Here is a 16,319-nt window from a genome sequence, read left to right as displayed (position 1 = left end):
GTTTAAAGTAAATTTCAGAATCTTAAAAAAATATTTCTAAAGTCAAAACATTTTTTTAATATGACATAGTATAGGCCTAACGCAAACGAAAATAATAGGCAGTTAGCATATATTTGTATGTATATTTTTAATTAAGTGACTATTTATTTTGCTTTCTTGCCTGATTAATTTAAGTTTTTTTGAGAAAATAACTTTAAATAAAAAAAAAAAACAGATATATTTCTTGAAAAGTATAATACTTGCTTATCATATTATATTCGTGCAATATTTAAAGTTTTTTTCTTGACAATAATATATTATTGTACAATTCAAACGAATTTTGATCGAGACGTTTTAAATTATAGAAAAAATAATTTAATGTAGTTGATATAAAAAGTACTAATCACAAGAAATAGCCTAATTTTTTTTTTATATAATTTTATTGTATACTATTATTGCAAACATTTTTTTAGATCTAACGCTAATGGTTCTGTCAGTGTGACTTAGTATTTAAATAAATAAATGATCTGTATTACGTTGACATTACGAGTGTTGCCAGAGATTAAAATATTAATAAAAAACATTGTGTATTAAGAACTTTTTTATTTCACTTTCGTTTCCGTATTTATAATGTGCCTCACAATATAATTGCTGTATTGACAAGTCATTTCAGTACTTTTATATGCAAAGTGTATATAAAAAATACTTGATTAAATCGGTTTAATAATGAATATCTGATTGATATTAATTAATTATTAGTTTTATCAATTTCAAGCGACTGTGACTTCTAAACGTCATTTTTGTTCATTAAAATTGGCAACGGGTAGCATTCCCATTCTTTTGAATTTCGATTTTAATTTAGTTCGTTTCAAATCTCGTGGTATTTTTTTTCTTGTTTCGTTTGGATCAGAAAATTCCATTCCTTGAATTTGAACCGGCATATCGTCTTTACGTTTTCTTTTAAAAGTCTTAGTTATCTTTGTGCTTGTAGAATTCGAAGGTGTACTCCTTAAGTCTTCGCCTGTGACGTCAGATTCATCAGCATTATTTTCCGTCTCGTTCACACCAGTTTTCTTTGCCTTGTCAATAACTTCTGTTTGCGTCGATTCCGTTAAATCTTCTATTTTCAAATCTTGTTCTCGCATAATTTCCATTCCAAATTCTTCGGCGATATTGTCGACAAAGACTCCTTTTTGAAAAGATTCAAGATCTATATCAATGGTTTCCTGGTCATCGACTTTTGATTTATTCGCCGTTTTACATTTTTTATTCCTTGACTTTGGTTCAGCTTTTCGTCTTCTCGGTGTAGTGACAGGTTTGGTAGGGCTGCCTGTTTTAATTTTACCGGTTGGTACTTTGAGATCGCTTTTCTTCTGCGGACTTTTGGTAGCCGCTTGCCTGGATTGAAAAAAAAAAATATATTTGCATTTGGAATTATTATTATTATTTATTATGTATGATTTTTTTTATATTTGTACCTTTCCTCGATCCGTGTTAGATGTTTAATGGAATTAACCGTGTTAGTCATTGCTCTAGATTTGATGGCCTGCACATTATCATAATGGTCGATCGTAGTTTCTTCATCGTCTGTGAAAATAAAATCATACAGTAAGTTTATGACTTAGCAAGCCAGATTTTGAATTAGAATAGATTGTTTCTGTGAAATCTTCACCAGGGTTCAACATCATTTTTAATATTAAAGACTCCGATGTTATAATTAACGTATATTTTAGGTATTAATTATCAAGAAGCGTACTCGTTAAAAACCATAGTCTAACCGAAACGCGTGAAGTTTTCTCCGAGGTATTATATTTGGGAAATGATTATATAACAATATTAATATTATGAACAATAATAACTTATTTAGAAGAAACGTTAATTTTGTAAATTACAAAATGGAAAATTAAAACATTAACGAATAATGTTGAAAAAACAGTTTATTTATTATTAAAACTGAGAATGATTAAAATTATACATCTTACCGTCATCATCATCATCGTCGTTCTTTTCGTTATCAATGATGCCGTTGATGATTCTCTTCAATGAAGTGTTGAGCTCAGATGCCAAGTTTTCATTTATATATTGAAGACTCGCGTCCCGTTTACCGGGACCTGTTTTACGAGACATTATGTTTTGTTAAGCATAGCTGATATAATATTTAAATACTACGCACAAATTATTTTAAGAATATTTTGTGTGTATGGATATCCTCATTACTTATTGTACCGTTAGCAAGAACACTCCGTATCTGTTTGAAGGGTTGAGTGCACCAGTAATACTAAAGGCAAATGGTTTTTTTTGTTTAGAGCATGGACAGTAAGGAATAGTTCTTACAGTGGAAATATGAGCGATGGTGACCACTTACCACCAAGTTTTATTGATGCTCGTTTGGAAACTTTCAACGATTATGGTACCTGACGCAGTAACATAAATTTGCAAAAAAGTTTCCAAACTTAAATTACGATTTAAATTGGTCAAACTGGTGATAAGTCTTGGTGATGTCCGTAGACTGATCGTTCAGGGCGGCCATTTGCAACAATGAAAGCAATTAGGGCGGGACATATTATAGTATATTACATTGCACAAGAGTTGCACTGACCGAAAAGCGATAGCTCTATAGTTTCGCTCACACACGCACGGCAAATCAAGCACAAATGGTAAGTGTTCAGGTACAGATCAAATGAGAATTTCCCGACAGAAATACTGAATATACTTTAGCTAATAAGCTAGCCACTAGACTCGCTAGCAAAACATCATCGTTTTATGCTAACCCACCTGTGTAGGTACCACCACTCGTCATATATTCTACCGCTATATTCTTCTATAACTACAGTCGCTGGGGACATAATAGCTTAGTTCCCAAGGTTGGTGGCGCATTGGAGATGTAAGGAATAATTAAAATATCTTACGGCTTCAATATAGGCGGTGGTGACCTCTAACCTTACCTAACCAATTCATAGAATATTTTCTTTGTATAATTTTCTAATTACAATTACTAAACAGCAAAGATGTATTTGCTCTACTATACTACAATTGGATTCCTAAATCTCACCTATGAGGGAATTTTTCGCACGAGTATATTGTCTGGTAATGGATCCAACGTCCCTGATAATGTCTAACTCTTCATTTTGTCGATAGAACACTCCTCGAGGTCTTACCCCCAACTTGTCTATACTTGTGTATCCTGAAACATTTGAACTTTGGATAACAAAACAGAAAGGAAAGCTGCCTTGGAAACTCCTTGAATTGTAATTCAGCTATGAGCAAGGATTGATGGAACCTATTGTTTTTCATGACAAAGGGTCACATCACGCAGTGAACTATAATAATATTTGTCCATTAACTTGTGACGAAATTTACAAAAACGTTACACTGAGAGGAATTTACGTAAAAGCAAGAAATCATCAGGTGACTCTTTACTCCAGATTGACTAAGGAGTCACTTCACCTAGTCACGGTATCATGTGAAAGCGATCCCATTGCGCCCGCCGGAGAGACGGAGAGAGTAGGAGTTTTTTTAGGGGATATTCGGGTGTACCGAGGCGCAGTCGGCGTTCAGGGCACTGGCGAGCCATACAGACCCACCCACCCAAAACGCGTTACGCGTTTCCACGTGGGGAATACGCGTGACGCGTTTTTCCAGCGAGATAAAAAAAGGAGTCACTTCACACAGAAATTCTACAGCAAATAACAGATTTTGCATATTACATATCTTCTATTGATAATTTTAGTGCAATTATGGTAGGATGTTAAATGAACACTCACCCTCTAGATATTTTCTTAATACCGATTCCATTCCTCGATCACGTTCGGCTACATGGTATTGGGTATACTTAACCAGAACCTCGCCCAATATGAAGAGGACATCTAACCTTCGCTCTCGTCTCGCGACAACTTGTATCCTGTTTATGGACGCCACGTCTTCGGGTATTAAACGAAGACATGCAAAGCCACTAAATGGCTGCAGGGTTAAAAGACCGTAAACTAAGAAGAGGCCAGCTACGGATTCCTGCAAGATATTTTGTCCTAATGTTATACGTTATATGTATTCACTTACGAAGTCGCGCCCGACCACGTTAACACAGAAAATTTAAAACCAAAAGTAGGTAATCATATAATTTGCACTTTTTTATTTCAACCGTTTCATGAACACGGAAACATCTTGCAAGCACTCTAGGTTAACAAATAAATATTAATGAAAAACGATTACTTAACGTGGGAAAAAAAAACAAATAATAATAAGTGGAGGGGCGAGCCTTCCTGTGTGAATATAAATATATATATAGATAATAAAATAGCGTGAAGTTTGTCATAAATAAATTGCATCACGGAAGTACTTATTTATTTTATTACTGAGTATTTTTTTTGCAAAAACTGTCCGGAAGCGAAATTTCCGTCGTTCACTAATTATTTAATTTTTTTTTAATTTGACGTCCTCCGTGGTCGAGTAGTGTACACCGGTTTCATGAGTACGCTACTCTGAGGTCCCGAGCTCGATTCCTGGCCGAGTCGATGAAGAAAAAATTCATTAGTTTTCTATGTTGTCTTGGGTCTGGGTATTTGTGGTACCGTCGTTACTTCTGATTTTCCATAACACAAGTTGCTTTAGCTACTTACATTGGGATCAGAGTAATGTATGTGATGTTGTCCAATATTTATTTATTTATTAAATTTAACATATGGTAAATAGCTGTACCTCAAAATTACTAGTGTCCTTGATCATATAATGCTTTGCTATGTGAATTACTTCCTCAGATAATTCTGCTATTTCAGCTCCGGAACTCCTGCCCCTGCAATAAAAAATATTTTATACCCTAATACATACTGATAATAACAGCCAAGATGACTCAGTGGGTAAAACAGATTAATTTTATTCGAAGATTGCGAGATCAAATCTAGACAAGCTATTATAATTAATTATATAGTATTTATAATTCATCTCTTGCTTGAGGTAAAATAACATTATTAGGAAACTTGTTGCATGTGTACGACGAATTTAAGGCTCACATATAGCCCACTCGCATTGGAACAACACAGTGAAATTAGTTTCAAAACCTCAATAAGGCTATGGCTTTCATTAATTTCCTACTAGTACTTAATTGAAATAATATTAAAGGAACATCAGTAATTTTTCTAGTTTCGCTTATAATTCATCTCAAGCTGTTGAAGGAGTGGATATTTTGAGATAAAAAGCTTGTGTAGCCATCAAATCAGTATTGTGGAAAAACTGTATACCATTTACTTAACAGGTAACACTAATTCAAAGATCAAGGTATATACAGAACTACTACACACTCAAATGTTTTCTCTATTTCTAATGGCTTTAGATGCTTAACTAAACTCGGATAGTAACTGAGAATTCATTGACAAGACATTGAGATATGTGATCTTATATTTAAAAACTAAACAAACAAAAGTCAGTTCAAACACTGGGTCACAATGAAATATCACCAGAGAATAACATTGGTGTAGATGAAAGAAATTCAGAAACAATAATCTTTTGTCTATGCACCTCTAATTAATGAGTTTAATTTAACTTACAATTAACATGCAGGTACTTTTTATTTACTTTTATAATGAAAGTTCCTTAAAACTTATACAATATTCATTGTTATACTTACTGATAAATCATACCAAAATTAAGATCCTTCCAAATATCACAAAATGAATGATATTGTAATGTCTGTAATTTCAAACATCTATGAATCAGCTCATCGCAGTCACTAGAAAAGCCGTCCGCTATGTGGACTTGATGGATATTATGAGCATATCCTGCAATTATGTATCAATTTAAATGAATATTATAAGACTTATCAATTATTATATTTAAATAGTTGAATGAGTTTAAATTTATCTATAAAATAAATAAAAATGAGATGGTTTTTGTTGGTAAATACATTACTTGAGAACAGCTGAACTGCTGTGTTTTATTTATATTTTTAAATAGTCATTATAGTCCTAATTAGGTTTTAACGGAAGTAAAAATTAGAAAAGTTTTCTATAACATAAAGAAATTTGGTAAACATTGTTATTACTATTTTCTATGGGATAAAAAAAAATCAGATCACAATTAGCTAGGCGAGCCAATTAGTGTGGCATTGTGATTGGTTGTCAAGTATAGGCAATAGCCTAAGTATGAACCCTTAACAAATTTTTATATCCCTCAAAACCATTGCTGTATAGTATAAGTCGGAAAGGGTACCATATAAAATTGTATGAATGTTAGACGAAATTATTATAATTTTTTCTTAATCAAAAATATGATACTGTAATATATTGTAACATTAAATAAATTGCAGTTATACTTACGTGCCATTTTTAATTATGAAACAAGAAATTCTAAACACCGTATTGTACGAAATATGACAAATTACACCGAAACTGGATCACTACGTTTGAAACAACATAATCATAGTTAAAGAGTATACAATCACTAAGTTATAATCATAATATATTTTAAGTTATAAAACGTTTTTTTCATAAGTTTTATGTAAGTTGTAGTGTTTTTAAATTTTACAGCTGTTTATGACAGTGACATAGAATTGACATTTTTAGGGACGTTCTCCTTTTTTAATGCGATATGATAATCCTTTTATTATATTGTTGACTAGTTGAAAATGTGGATTCATTAGAATTTTTGAACCTAATTTAAACAGATTTAATTAATAAAGATTACATTTTAATAAAGAAACAAGTATTAAATAAGCATATCGAAGAAACGGAGAGAACAGAGTATCAAAGTTAGAATGAGAAAGAATTGGCCCAGGCGCCTAGCATACATGTTAGAGAAAACATACCGACTATTAAAATTACTTGTACTTCTTCCCTATATAGGCTATATAAATAGTTTGAATATAATTTCTTTTAAAAAATTGTATTTGGTTTCATATCAAAATATTCCATATTAGAGTAGGCACATTAAAGCACTTTTGAATCGTCATGTTACAGTTTAATTAAATGTTTTTTTTTTTTTTTTTTTTTTTTTTTTTTTTTTTTTTTTTTTTTTTTTTTTTTTTTTTTTAATTTTGGCTTTTATTTATGCCAAGAGGGCACAGATTATTTCGCCAATGTCACGTGCGATGGAGAAGACACGATGGAGATTGATCGGTGCGGTCGAGATTACAGGCTTAATTTAATTTGAAGGCATAATAGAAGTTGACTCTCTGTTAGCCCATAACCTAAAACAACACAATAATAAATAATTAGATAAACATAAATTATTATTAAGATAACATATATGAACAAACACAAAAATATTTACAACTTAATGTTATTACGCTCAATATATTTACATAAAAATTTACAAAATGGACTGAACACAAACATTAACAAACATTGAACATTAATAGGGCGAGGAGCTTTAGGAGGGAGAACGTCATATAAGGGATGGAGGAGTTTGGGGCAAGAAAACAGTATATGGGATAAGGAACCTTCGTCTAGGCCACATTCACATAAAGAGTGATCTCTGACTCTAATTTTACAAAGATGTATGGGAGTACATGCATGTCCAAGGCGTAGTCGGCAGATAGTTGTGGTGACCCAACGATTAGCTTGCCTGTGAAGAGAAAACCAAGGTCGCCTTGGAATATCTGGTTGTAGAGATGCGTAAAATCTACCTTTAGATTTTGATGAAACTTTCCAAATAGAGTTCCAGGATTTATCCAGATAAGTTTTCGCTAGAGCACACAAGTCCTGAGATGAATTTTTAAAATGTTCAAGAGAGCCAGTTGTAATAGCAGCTCTAGCGAACGAGTCTGCTGCATCATTATCGGATATACCAGAGTGGCTTGGTATCCAGGCAAGCGATATTTCCAGCCCTTTTTGATGACAGGAAAACAATGCCTCCCTGATCTTAAAGATGATAAAAAATTTTCGCCTACTACGAAACGGATTTTCCTTAATTGCCAACAGACAACTCAAAGAATTTGTCAGAATTACCGTATTTCTGAGGTCATGGGAGTGGGCAAAAAGGATGGCTTCCAAAATCGCAATCGCTTCACCAGAAAAGATGGAAGTTTCAGGAGGGGATTTAAATTGAAGGACAATTTTGAATTTAGGGATCCAACAGGCTGAGCCGACGCAGCTATCAGGGGATAGTTTTGAGGCATCAGTAAATATAAGTAAATGATTTGACCAATTTTGATTAAAAAATCTTTGAAATTTAGAATTTGAATCAGGGGCCCCTTTAATAAGACCAAGATCTGTGATAATAGATGGATTATAGACTAGAGCTCTAAATGGAGTGGAAAAAAGAGGATTTGACTGGAACCTTAAGATAGGATGTGGGAGTTTCGTAAATTTTAAAAAACTGTCTAATAGTAAGGATGGACTTTTGGGGTTCGCCCCAACGCAGAGTTGGGACAATTCGCTTAAACGGGACCAGAGAGGATGAGAGGATAACTGTAATGATTTTACCACAAAACGGTCGCATAAAAATTGTCTTCGCAGTTGGAGTGGAGGATCAACACATTCAACTTGCAGAGCGTTAGTGGGAGAAGTTTTCATAGCTCCTATAATTATCCTAAGGCATTTGTATTGAATTTTATTAATCTTATCAGAAACGGCTTTATTTAGGGGTTCTAAGACAAACAGTCCATAGTCTAAATGACTACGAACTATTGCATTGTACAGTAGTTTAAGAGAATAGGGGTGAGCTCCCCACCAGACTCCTGAGACTGCTCTAAGGACGTTAATGCCCTTTTCACATTTTTTAATAATATGCTCAGAGTGATAAATTCCGTTCAGTTTGTTGTCGAGTATTATGCCTAGAAATTTCGTCTTGTTGACAAAGTTGATTCGTTGATCCCCACAAACCAAGTCAAAGACAGGAATTAGTCTTTTCCGAGTAAAAACAACTGCCTGGGTCTTATCTATTGATAAAGATAAGCCATGGTCAGAGAGCCATAGGTCAAGATAATGCAAAGCAGAGTTTAATCGCAAAGTTAAATTTTGAATAGAAGAAGATTTAAGATATAAAACAATGTCATCGGCATATTGAAGAATGTTACAAAAGTTGTTAACAGACAATTCGAGATCATGGGTATAAATGCTGTAAAGCAGAGGGCTGAGGACTGAACCTTGCGGGAGACCTTTCCAGACAAATCTGGGGGGGAGAATACAATTTTGATGTTTAACTGTAATTGATCTGCAAAATAGCAGATTACATATGAAATGAGTAATCCTCGGAGGGATACTCAGCTGTTGCAGTTTCTGCCTGAGTACCGGAAGAAGAACATTATCATATGCCGAAGAAATATCTAGAAAAACACCCACAAGGTACTCTCCGTTAGAGAAGGCTATTCGAATGTCTGTCGTGAGAATGCTGAGACTATCAAGAGTGCTCAAACCCTTTCGAAAGCCGAATTGAGAGGGTGAGAGAATATTCCTGCTTTCCATTATCCATTCCAAACGGTTTTTTAGGAGATGTTCAGTAACTTTCACTAATGTAGACGATAAAGCAATGGGTCTATAGGAATTTGGATCCAAAGGGCTTTTTCCTGGTTTGAGTATGGGGATAATAATTTGCGACTTCCAAGATTCCGGGACGATTCCTGTTAAGAAAAAAGCATTAATTATATTCAGATAGACGCATTTAGCTTTGTCACTGAGGTTTATTATAAAGGAGTAGGGCACGCCATCTTCCCCTGGTGACGAGTCCTTAAGTCCATTTAGAGCTGTGTGTAGCTCAGAGAGTGTAAACGGACTATCCATATCATCTGAGACTGAGGTTGGAGTAAAGTTTATAAAACTATCTTGGCATGGTACAAAGGGAGGAGCAAGTTTGGTAGTAAAATCATTAAGCCATTCGGACGGATTATAGGCGTTTAGGTTTTCTGAATTGAGGGAGCGGCGAAATCTCTTAAGATTTCTCCAAACTGTTTGAGGGGGAGACCGAGGACTAAGGCATTCACAGAAATTGATCCAACCCTGTTTTTTCTTTTTAGAAAATAGTTTTTTAATTTTGGCATCTATACGCTGATATTTGATGAAATTCTGTGTAGTCATAGATGCAGTATATGACTCTTCGGCTTCAGATCTCTGTTGGACCAAGGCATTACATTCTTCATCCCACCAAGGTGGGGAGAAACAAATCTTTTTATTAATATTTTTTTGTGGAAAATGGGTATCAGCGGAGGATTTGATAATATTAAGGAAAAGTTCGTAGTATGCAACAGCATTTTCACCATTTACAAAATCAGGGAGGGAGTTCAACATGACATCAACAGAGTTAGAATATGCTAACCAGTTAACGTTCTTAAGTCTATATTTTAGGAGAGGGGATGATTTGGTAGGAGCAATGGATCTGTTGTTTAATGAGAGAAGGATAGGGAAATGGTCACTTCCAAATGTCGATGGAAGGATGTTCCAACATATTTGCGAGGATAGGGAGGGAGATGCTAGGGATAAATCAACAGCAGAATTAGGATTCTGATTAGGATAAACTCTACGAGTAGGCGAACCATCATTGAGAATGCAAAAATTTACATCATCAGCGATATCCACCAACAAGGGAGCAAATCCATCACAGAAATAGGAACCCCATAATGTATGGTGGGCATTAAAGTCCCCCATAACAAGAACAGGGCTTGGGAGAGAAGATAAAATGGAATGTAACTCAGGAGCAAGTGAAGGAGTAGGACGGGGAATGTAAATAGATAAAAAGGAAATGTTGAAGGCTTTTATAGCTACAGCATTGATGTGCTGGCTAAAAGGAGGTAAGGGGATTTGGGAGAAGGGAATGGAGTGCCTGATCAAGATGGCACTACCTGCATACCCATCACTTCTGTCATCCCTCAAACAGGTGAAACCCGGAATCCGAAATCGAGAACCGGGAATCAACCATGTCTCAGAGATGGCAATAATGACAGGTTTATACAAATTAATAAGTGAGAGGAGTTCAGGTTTCTTAGGACGGACGCTTTTGCAGTTCCATTGAAGGAATCTGATTGGGGCCATTGTGGAGGATGTTAAATAATTGATTTAGGTCATTGGCAACGTTGGACGGTAAAGGGATTTCATTGCATGTACTGAGGATATTTAAGAGGATTTTTGTGAGTAGTTCCAATAAGTTAGGATTATTATTAGGAGGGGACGGGTTAGCAACATTTAAGGCACAACCATTAGGAGAGGAGGAGAGGCAATTGCCAACTATGGCTTGATGGGCATGTTTATCATACCCCTTCCCTTGAGGAAGTCTAGGGGAGGGAGAGCGGACAATGGTTTGTCTGTATGATTTACTAGGACAGGGGGTGGACTTAGAAGGACCAGGGTTAGTTGGGATGTACGTGGGAACAGAGAACAACTCTTTTGCTACCTCTGCATAGGATCTACGGTTAATTAAATGTTAAGCTACCATCGATTCGAAAAGTAGATTCTACCGAGAAGAATCGGTAAGAAATTCAGTAGTTACTCTTTTCCACCATTTAATTAGATCGTATGTCAGTAAAGTATTAGTAATAAGTAGTTATATATGCTGCCTAGAGATCAATAAATACTAAGTCCTCTTTTTTATATCTAATATAATCTTAAATTCAGTAATATAGGCATCTGTTTCAATGTATTTTTGACATGAGCTTTAAAATTTTTAATAAGCCAAGAGACAATAACAGTGGACTCTTATTATAGAAAGTTTTAATTTACCTGTCTACCTACTTAAGTAAAAATTATGTCAAAATTTGCATAGGAGGTCCTAGTCCGGAATTTAGGTAAAAATATTGTTTTACTTTTTAAATTAATTTAAAATAACACTAGCCGTTAAAATTAATTAGTTTAAAAAGTGATTAATATATTAAATGAGTAAAACATATGATGATATTGTATAATTATGTAGTAGTGTGGTTTACTTTTTCTAACTTATTTGACGGGACTAATAGTATTGCTAGATCATTTTTATGTATTAAGGTAAAATGAATGGTAGCCTCCAGTTTCTAAAACACTTAATATAAGTGACAATTAGGCGATGGCAGCTTATGGTATAATTATCGACCAAAATATACTGAATATTTACTAAAGACAGATTATTAAATCTGACCGTCCATCAACACAAAGACTGACTACTACTTTAAGCGCGGTTAAAATATTCGAAAAGCAATTAGCCTTGATCGGTAAGTAAAAACCCAACGGTAGCTTCTGATTTACGCCTCGTTTATAATTCCTTACTTATTTTTGGATAGTAACCGGGTCATATATAATCCAGTTATTTTACTCTTTGTTTGATGATGTTACCAGTTTAAAAATATAAGGACTAACAATAATAAAACTTCGTTCAATTTTAAATGTTTAATTATCTACATAAAATAAATCCCGATAACAACATAACACTGCAGTAGGTAACGATCGAATGAAACACTTTTTAAGGCTTACAATTATTTAATTCTGATCAATAGTTCCTCTAACGCATCGTGTTACTCACAGGAACATTGGAATAATACCGCGGATGCGTTGTTATTGCAGTTATAATAATGACTACTAATAGTAAAACTAAGTAGAAACAGCGTTTAGAGGGGCGTCTTCTCGATCAGTTTGTACCAATGTCCACATTCGCAGCGGCGGGGGTGACCCTGAATAAAAAAAATCGATATTATTAATAAATAAGGTAATTTTAGCAAACCTGAAAAATATGACAAAAGATCTGTCAGCCAAATTTGATCATGATTTTTCTATAATAAGGTAAATGATACAATATTTAAAGTTAAATTAGCGTAGATAATCGAAAAGAAAAACAGAAAGAGGCAATTCTTCACAAATCACTGTCGAATACTTTTATTTTTTTATAAAACTAAATGTAAACCTTAGTTAAGTATACAATGATAATGTTTAGAGTGTCAGTACCAGGGTTGCCAGGTCTTTTTCAAATAAATACCGAACAGCGATAAAAAAAAAGAGTTATAATAATTTATTTACATATATTATTAATTTAAAATACAAAGTATCATTGCACAAGAGCAACTAGCTAACCTAACAAATAAAATTTAATTTTTTTCTCGCTAATGATGCTTCCAGCAATTTCTTATTTGCTATAACTGAACCATGCATTTCGCGACTGAAATTACATCGGATACATAGTTCAGCCTTCATTAAACTTAATACAGTTTTCCGTCCACAAATTGTTCATATGGCTAAATACTCTTTCCACATAAGCTTTATTACATGGTACTGCCATTATCGTGACTCTGTACGGTATACAGACAAACATAATACTAAGGCAAGTGGTGTGTAGTGTTGCCAGCTCTAGAGGATTTGGAAAAAAAAACGAGACCTGCCTACTAATGGCTAGGCCTAGGCCTAGTACCGTTGTGTCTTTCGCGAACGGCAACTACCCGCTCTCACTCGACTAATATGTGCGCTTCGCGACGATTAGTTTGAATTTCTTTGAATGGTATTTCTGTCTAACCTGACTAACTTTACTATAGCGTCATGCAGACATGTATTAAAATAAAAAAAATAATGAAATTCATCCCGTCAACGCATCAAAGTTACGACATGTTTGCTAATAATGACACAATGTGCGTAATATCCTCGTAGAGAACTTTCGGTCGTACTTTGACTTTTCTTTCCGATGAAGCCTATACTGATAGTTGACGAAACATTACAGCCAAGGCTCTTAGAGGGGTGATCAAATTATCACTCACTTAATCACTATTAAAAGTAAAATTTCTCGAACTGTTTGTAAAACCATAGATTCAAGACAAATTAAAAAAAAATAGCATAGACTGCTGCCACTAATATTGTGAGTTTTCATTGCAGATTAGGACCTACAAACACTTGTTTTTTTTTTAACACTTTTTTATTAGACTAGTAAAGTTTTCAATTGTTAAAACTATTAATGAAATTATCAAAATGGTACGATAAAGTATCCTACCATTATTATTAATTTTCTATTAGTAAGTGATTATTATGAACAATCTTTTTTTTTGCCATAAATGACTTAAACTTGAAATTACACTTAAGGTAACAACCAGAAAGAGACATAAAGCATGTACTGTTAGATAAAACTGGTATTTTGTGTTCATACAACTAAAGTAAAATGAGTACATAACTCTTTTTTTTTAATTTTATTGAATCTTGAGATAATTTATCCAAGCAGCTTTTGTTTAATTTAATTTCTACTATAAGACACAAATTAGAATTGGATATCAAGTGATCTTTGAAATGATATTTTATACTTATGCAGAAAAAAGGAACTTAAATTTGTCATACCTTGTGTACCCAAAGCCAGTTGACAGCGGTGGCATGCTCTTCACCTGTAAATAATAATTATTTGTGTATTATTAATAAGACAATCGAGTTATAATAAAATAAATTATGTACATTAGAGTATTATTTAATGTTTTATAGTACATGTAATGTCACAAAAAATCCTTTTTTTATTTTTATTGTCATATAAACTTTAAAAATGATTACATACATATGCATCCTACAATACGGGCATCGAAGCAAGACGGCACGAGTGTGGGATTGTCACGGGTTCCAGCAGCCTTCTTCAATACCTTCATGTTGAAGGGATCATCGTTACCAGATTGCATGGCTAGCAGCTCCTTCCTTTCCAAACCAGTGGCATGTTCCAGGGGGTCTGGCAACACTGTTAAAAAAATACTTTATTTTAAATGCCATACACATATCAAGGGCCAAAAATTAAGTATTTTTTATTTTAATTGCTATTTATACAAGCTTATATTTTTTAAAAATGTAATTAAATTTGATTGCATTATACTTGTAAATTTTATTTGTCTGGATTAACAGGACTCTACTGTACTTTAAAGTCTTATCCTATAGTACAATTATAATCTCTTAATATCTCTATTCTATAGTATGATTATAATCTCTTCCTGTCAAGGCAAGTGTGCAAGGGATATCATTAAGCACAATTATACGAACAAGCACAACCAGAGTGAGTTCAGACACAATAGTGTAACACTCCAAGGTTTCCAAATCTGAATTGATACTGAGAATATTTCAATAAACTATTTAATTTTATAATCCTCATGAATTTCAAGCCAGGTCCTCCTGATCTGAAGCTTCATAAGCTATGGTCGGCACCATTCAGTAATTAAATACTGGACTACATCCAACAATTATAATAATGTAATACTAGAATATAATATAATATGCAATCATCATATTGGTCACTAATTTTATTTCAATGAATGACATAATACTCAGTTAAAGGTGGAATCTTCGCATATTTGAATGTATCATCGATAAATGGACTGAATCAAATAAAGAATAACTTGATATCATTGTAGCATATTTAAAACATCCTGTATAATATTTAGTTACATTATTGTATAATTTCCAGCATAGACTAACAATTGAATTTACGTGTCATTGTTTATGGCAAGATTTGTTTTCCAATACGGTTATGATATTCCTATCAATATTCACAATAGTCTCATTAGTTGTTGAGTATTCAAGGGTACATATAACTAGGATCAGAATATCTTATTAATGTTATATATTAACCTTTTTTATGTTAACAATCTAACTTAAAAAAGGTGAATATATAACATTTAAAATATTTTATTTTTCAGTTAAACAATAATTTTATTGTTTCAAGAGTTAAAAGGAACTAATCTACTTAAAAAATTGTAATATTCAATAGTAATTAAATGTTCATAGGTCTAGAAAATTATATCCAAAATTAATTGTACTAGTAATAAATCATTTATTTTCTTATAAACAAAATCTAACTTTATAGAATTACTTGTCTATTGACAAAGAGTAATTGTCATCACTATTATCAACAGGAATTTAAACAGATAAGATTATAACCTAAAACATGAAATCAATATTTATTTCAATATAAATTCCTACATTAAGACAATGTTTATAAAATAGGCCAAATAACTTACAATTTTTTTCATGACCACAGTGTAAAAATAATTAAAAATTTAGAGTGATTGGAAAAATCAATATGTAAAATGTGCCAATCTTATTGACATTATCAATGTCATGGAGATGCGACATAGAATGAAATAATAAATTATTAATAGAAATTAAGTATTGTTTAAGTATCGGGACATATCATAACTTTACATAACATTTTTATGTTGCAGCTGAGGAAAAAAAATAAAGATAGTTTTGACATTACGTAACGAAACAATGACAGATATGGCGATTAATTTTATAAATTAACAATTTTAATCTTACTTCTGTCTGCGTATCCCCTTCGTGCGGTGGAAAAAAGGGTGGTTTTAAGGGCATTTGCCCGAATAATTTGTCTACACAAGGAAGCCATTTCACTTTATTCTCACTAGACCGCTTCTCACGATAGCAAGTGGATTTTAAGGTACTCTAGTGCTGTCATATAGAAAAAAGGGAGAGAAATTTCAAAAATCGGTA

At 33.3% G+C, this 16,319-nt stretch overlaps 2 protein-coding genes across 2 annotated transcripts; both read right to left on the bottom strand.

The window, feature by feature from the left end:
* Window positions 1–597: 597 nt before the first annotated feature.
* On the bottom strand, window positions 598–6,487 carry LOC125073401 (snRNA-activating protein complex subunit 1-like). Its single transcript, XM_047684219.1, has 8 exons — window positions 6,288–6,487; window positions 5,600–5,750; window positions 4,675–4,768; window positions 3,744–3,987; window positions 3,032–3,163; window positions 1,962–2,090; window positions 1,458–1,566; window positions 598–1,377 (listed from the first exon to the last, which is right to left on the bottom strand). Exons 1-8 carry the CDS (start codon window positions 6,292–6,294, stop codon window positions 774–776), a joined length of 1,470 nt encoding a protein of 489 aa, XP_047540175.1. The 5' UTR covers window positions 6,295–6,487; the 3' UTR covers window positions 598–773.
* Window positions 6,488–12,242: 5,755 nt separating this feature from the next.
* On the bottom strand, window positions 12,243–16,285 carry LOC125073287 (cytochrome c oxidase subunit 5B, mitochondrial-like). The gene is made up of 4 exons (XM_047684051.1): window positions 16,128–16,285; window positions 14,386–14,559; window positions 14,178–14,221; window positions 12,243–12,538 (listed from the first exon to the last, which is right to left on the bottom strand). The coding sequence occupies exons 1-4, from the start codon at window positions 16,213–16,215 to the stop codon at window positions 12,476–12,478; spliced, it is 369 nt and encodes a 122-aa protein (XP_047540007.1). The 5' UTR covers window positions 16,216–16,285; the 3' UTR covers window positions 12,243–12,475.
* Window positions 16,286–16,319: the final 34 nt, after the last annotated feature.

This window comes from Vanessa atalanta, chromosome 24 (genome assembly GCF_905147765.1).
Source record: "Vanessa atalanta chromosome 24, ilVanAtal1.2, whole genome shotgun sequence".
Lineage (NCBI taxonomy): Eukaryota > Metazoa > Arthropoda > Insecta > Lepidoptera > Nymphalidae > Vanessa > Vanessa atalanta.
This window is presented reverse-complemented; position numbering and strand designations above follow the sequence as displayed.

Bases quoted from the DNA above. Each gene is read 5' to 3' on its own strand.
- LOC125073287 (XM_047684051.1), bottom strand. From the start codon at position 16,215: ATGGCTTCCTTGTGTAGACAAATTATTCGGGCAAATGCCCTTAAAACC. The intron at 14,560-16,127 runs GTAAGATTAAAA...TTTTTTTAACAG, and splicing joins AAGGGGATACGCAGACAGAA to TGTTGCCAGACCCCCTGGAA. The intron at 14,222-14,385 runs GTATGTAATCAT...TATTATTTACAG, and splicing joins CCGTATTGTAGGATGCATAT to GTGAAGAGCATGCCACCGCT.
- LOC125073401 (XM_047684219.1), bottom strand. The intron at 4,769-5,599 runs GTAAGTATAACA...TTTTTATTGCAG, and splicing joins AATTTTGGTATGATTTATCA to GGGCAGGAGTTCCGGAGCTG. The intron at 2,091-3,031 runs GTGAGATTTAGG...CTCGTAAAACAG, and splicing joins TGCGAAAAATTCCCTCATAG to GTCCCGGTAAACGGGACGCG.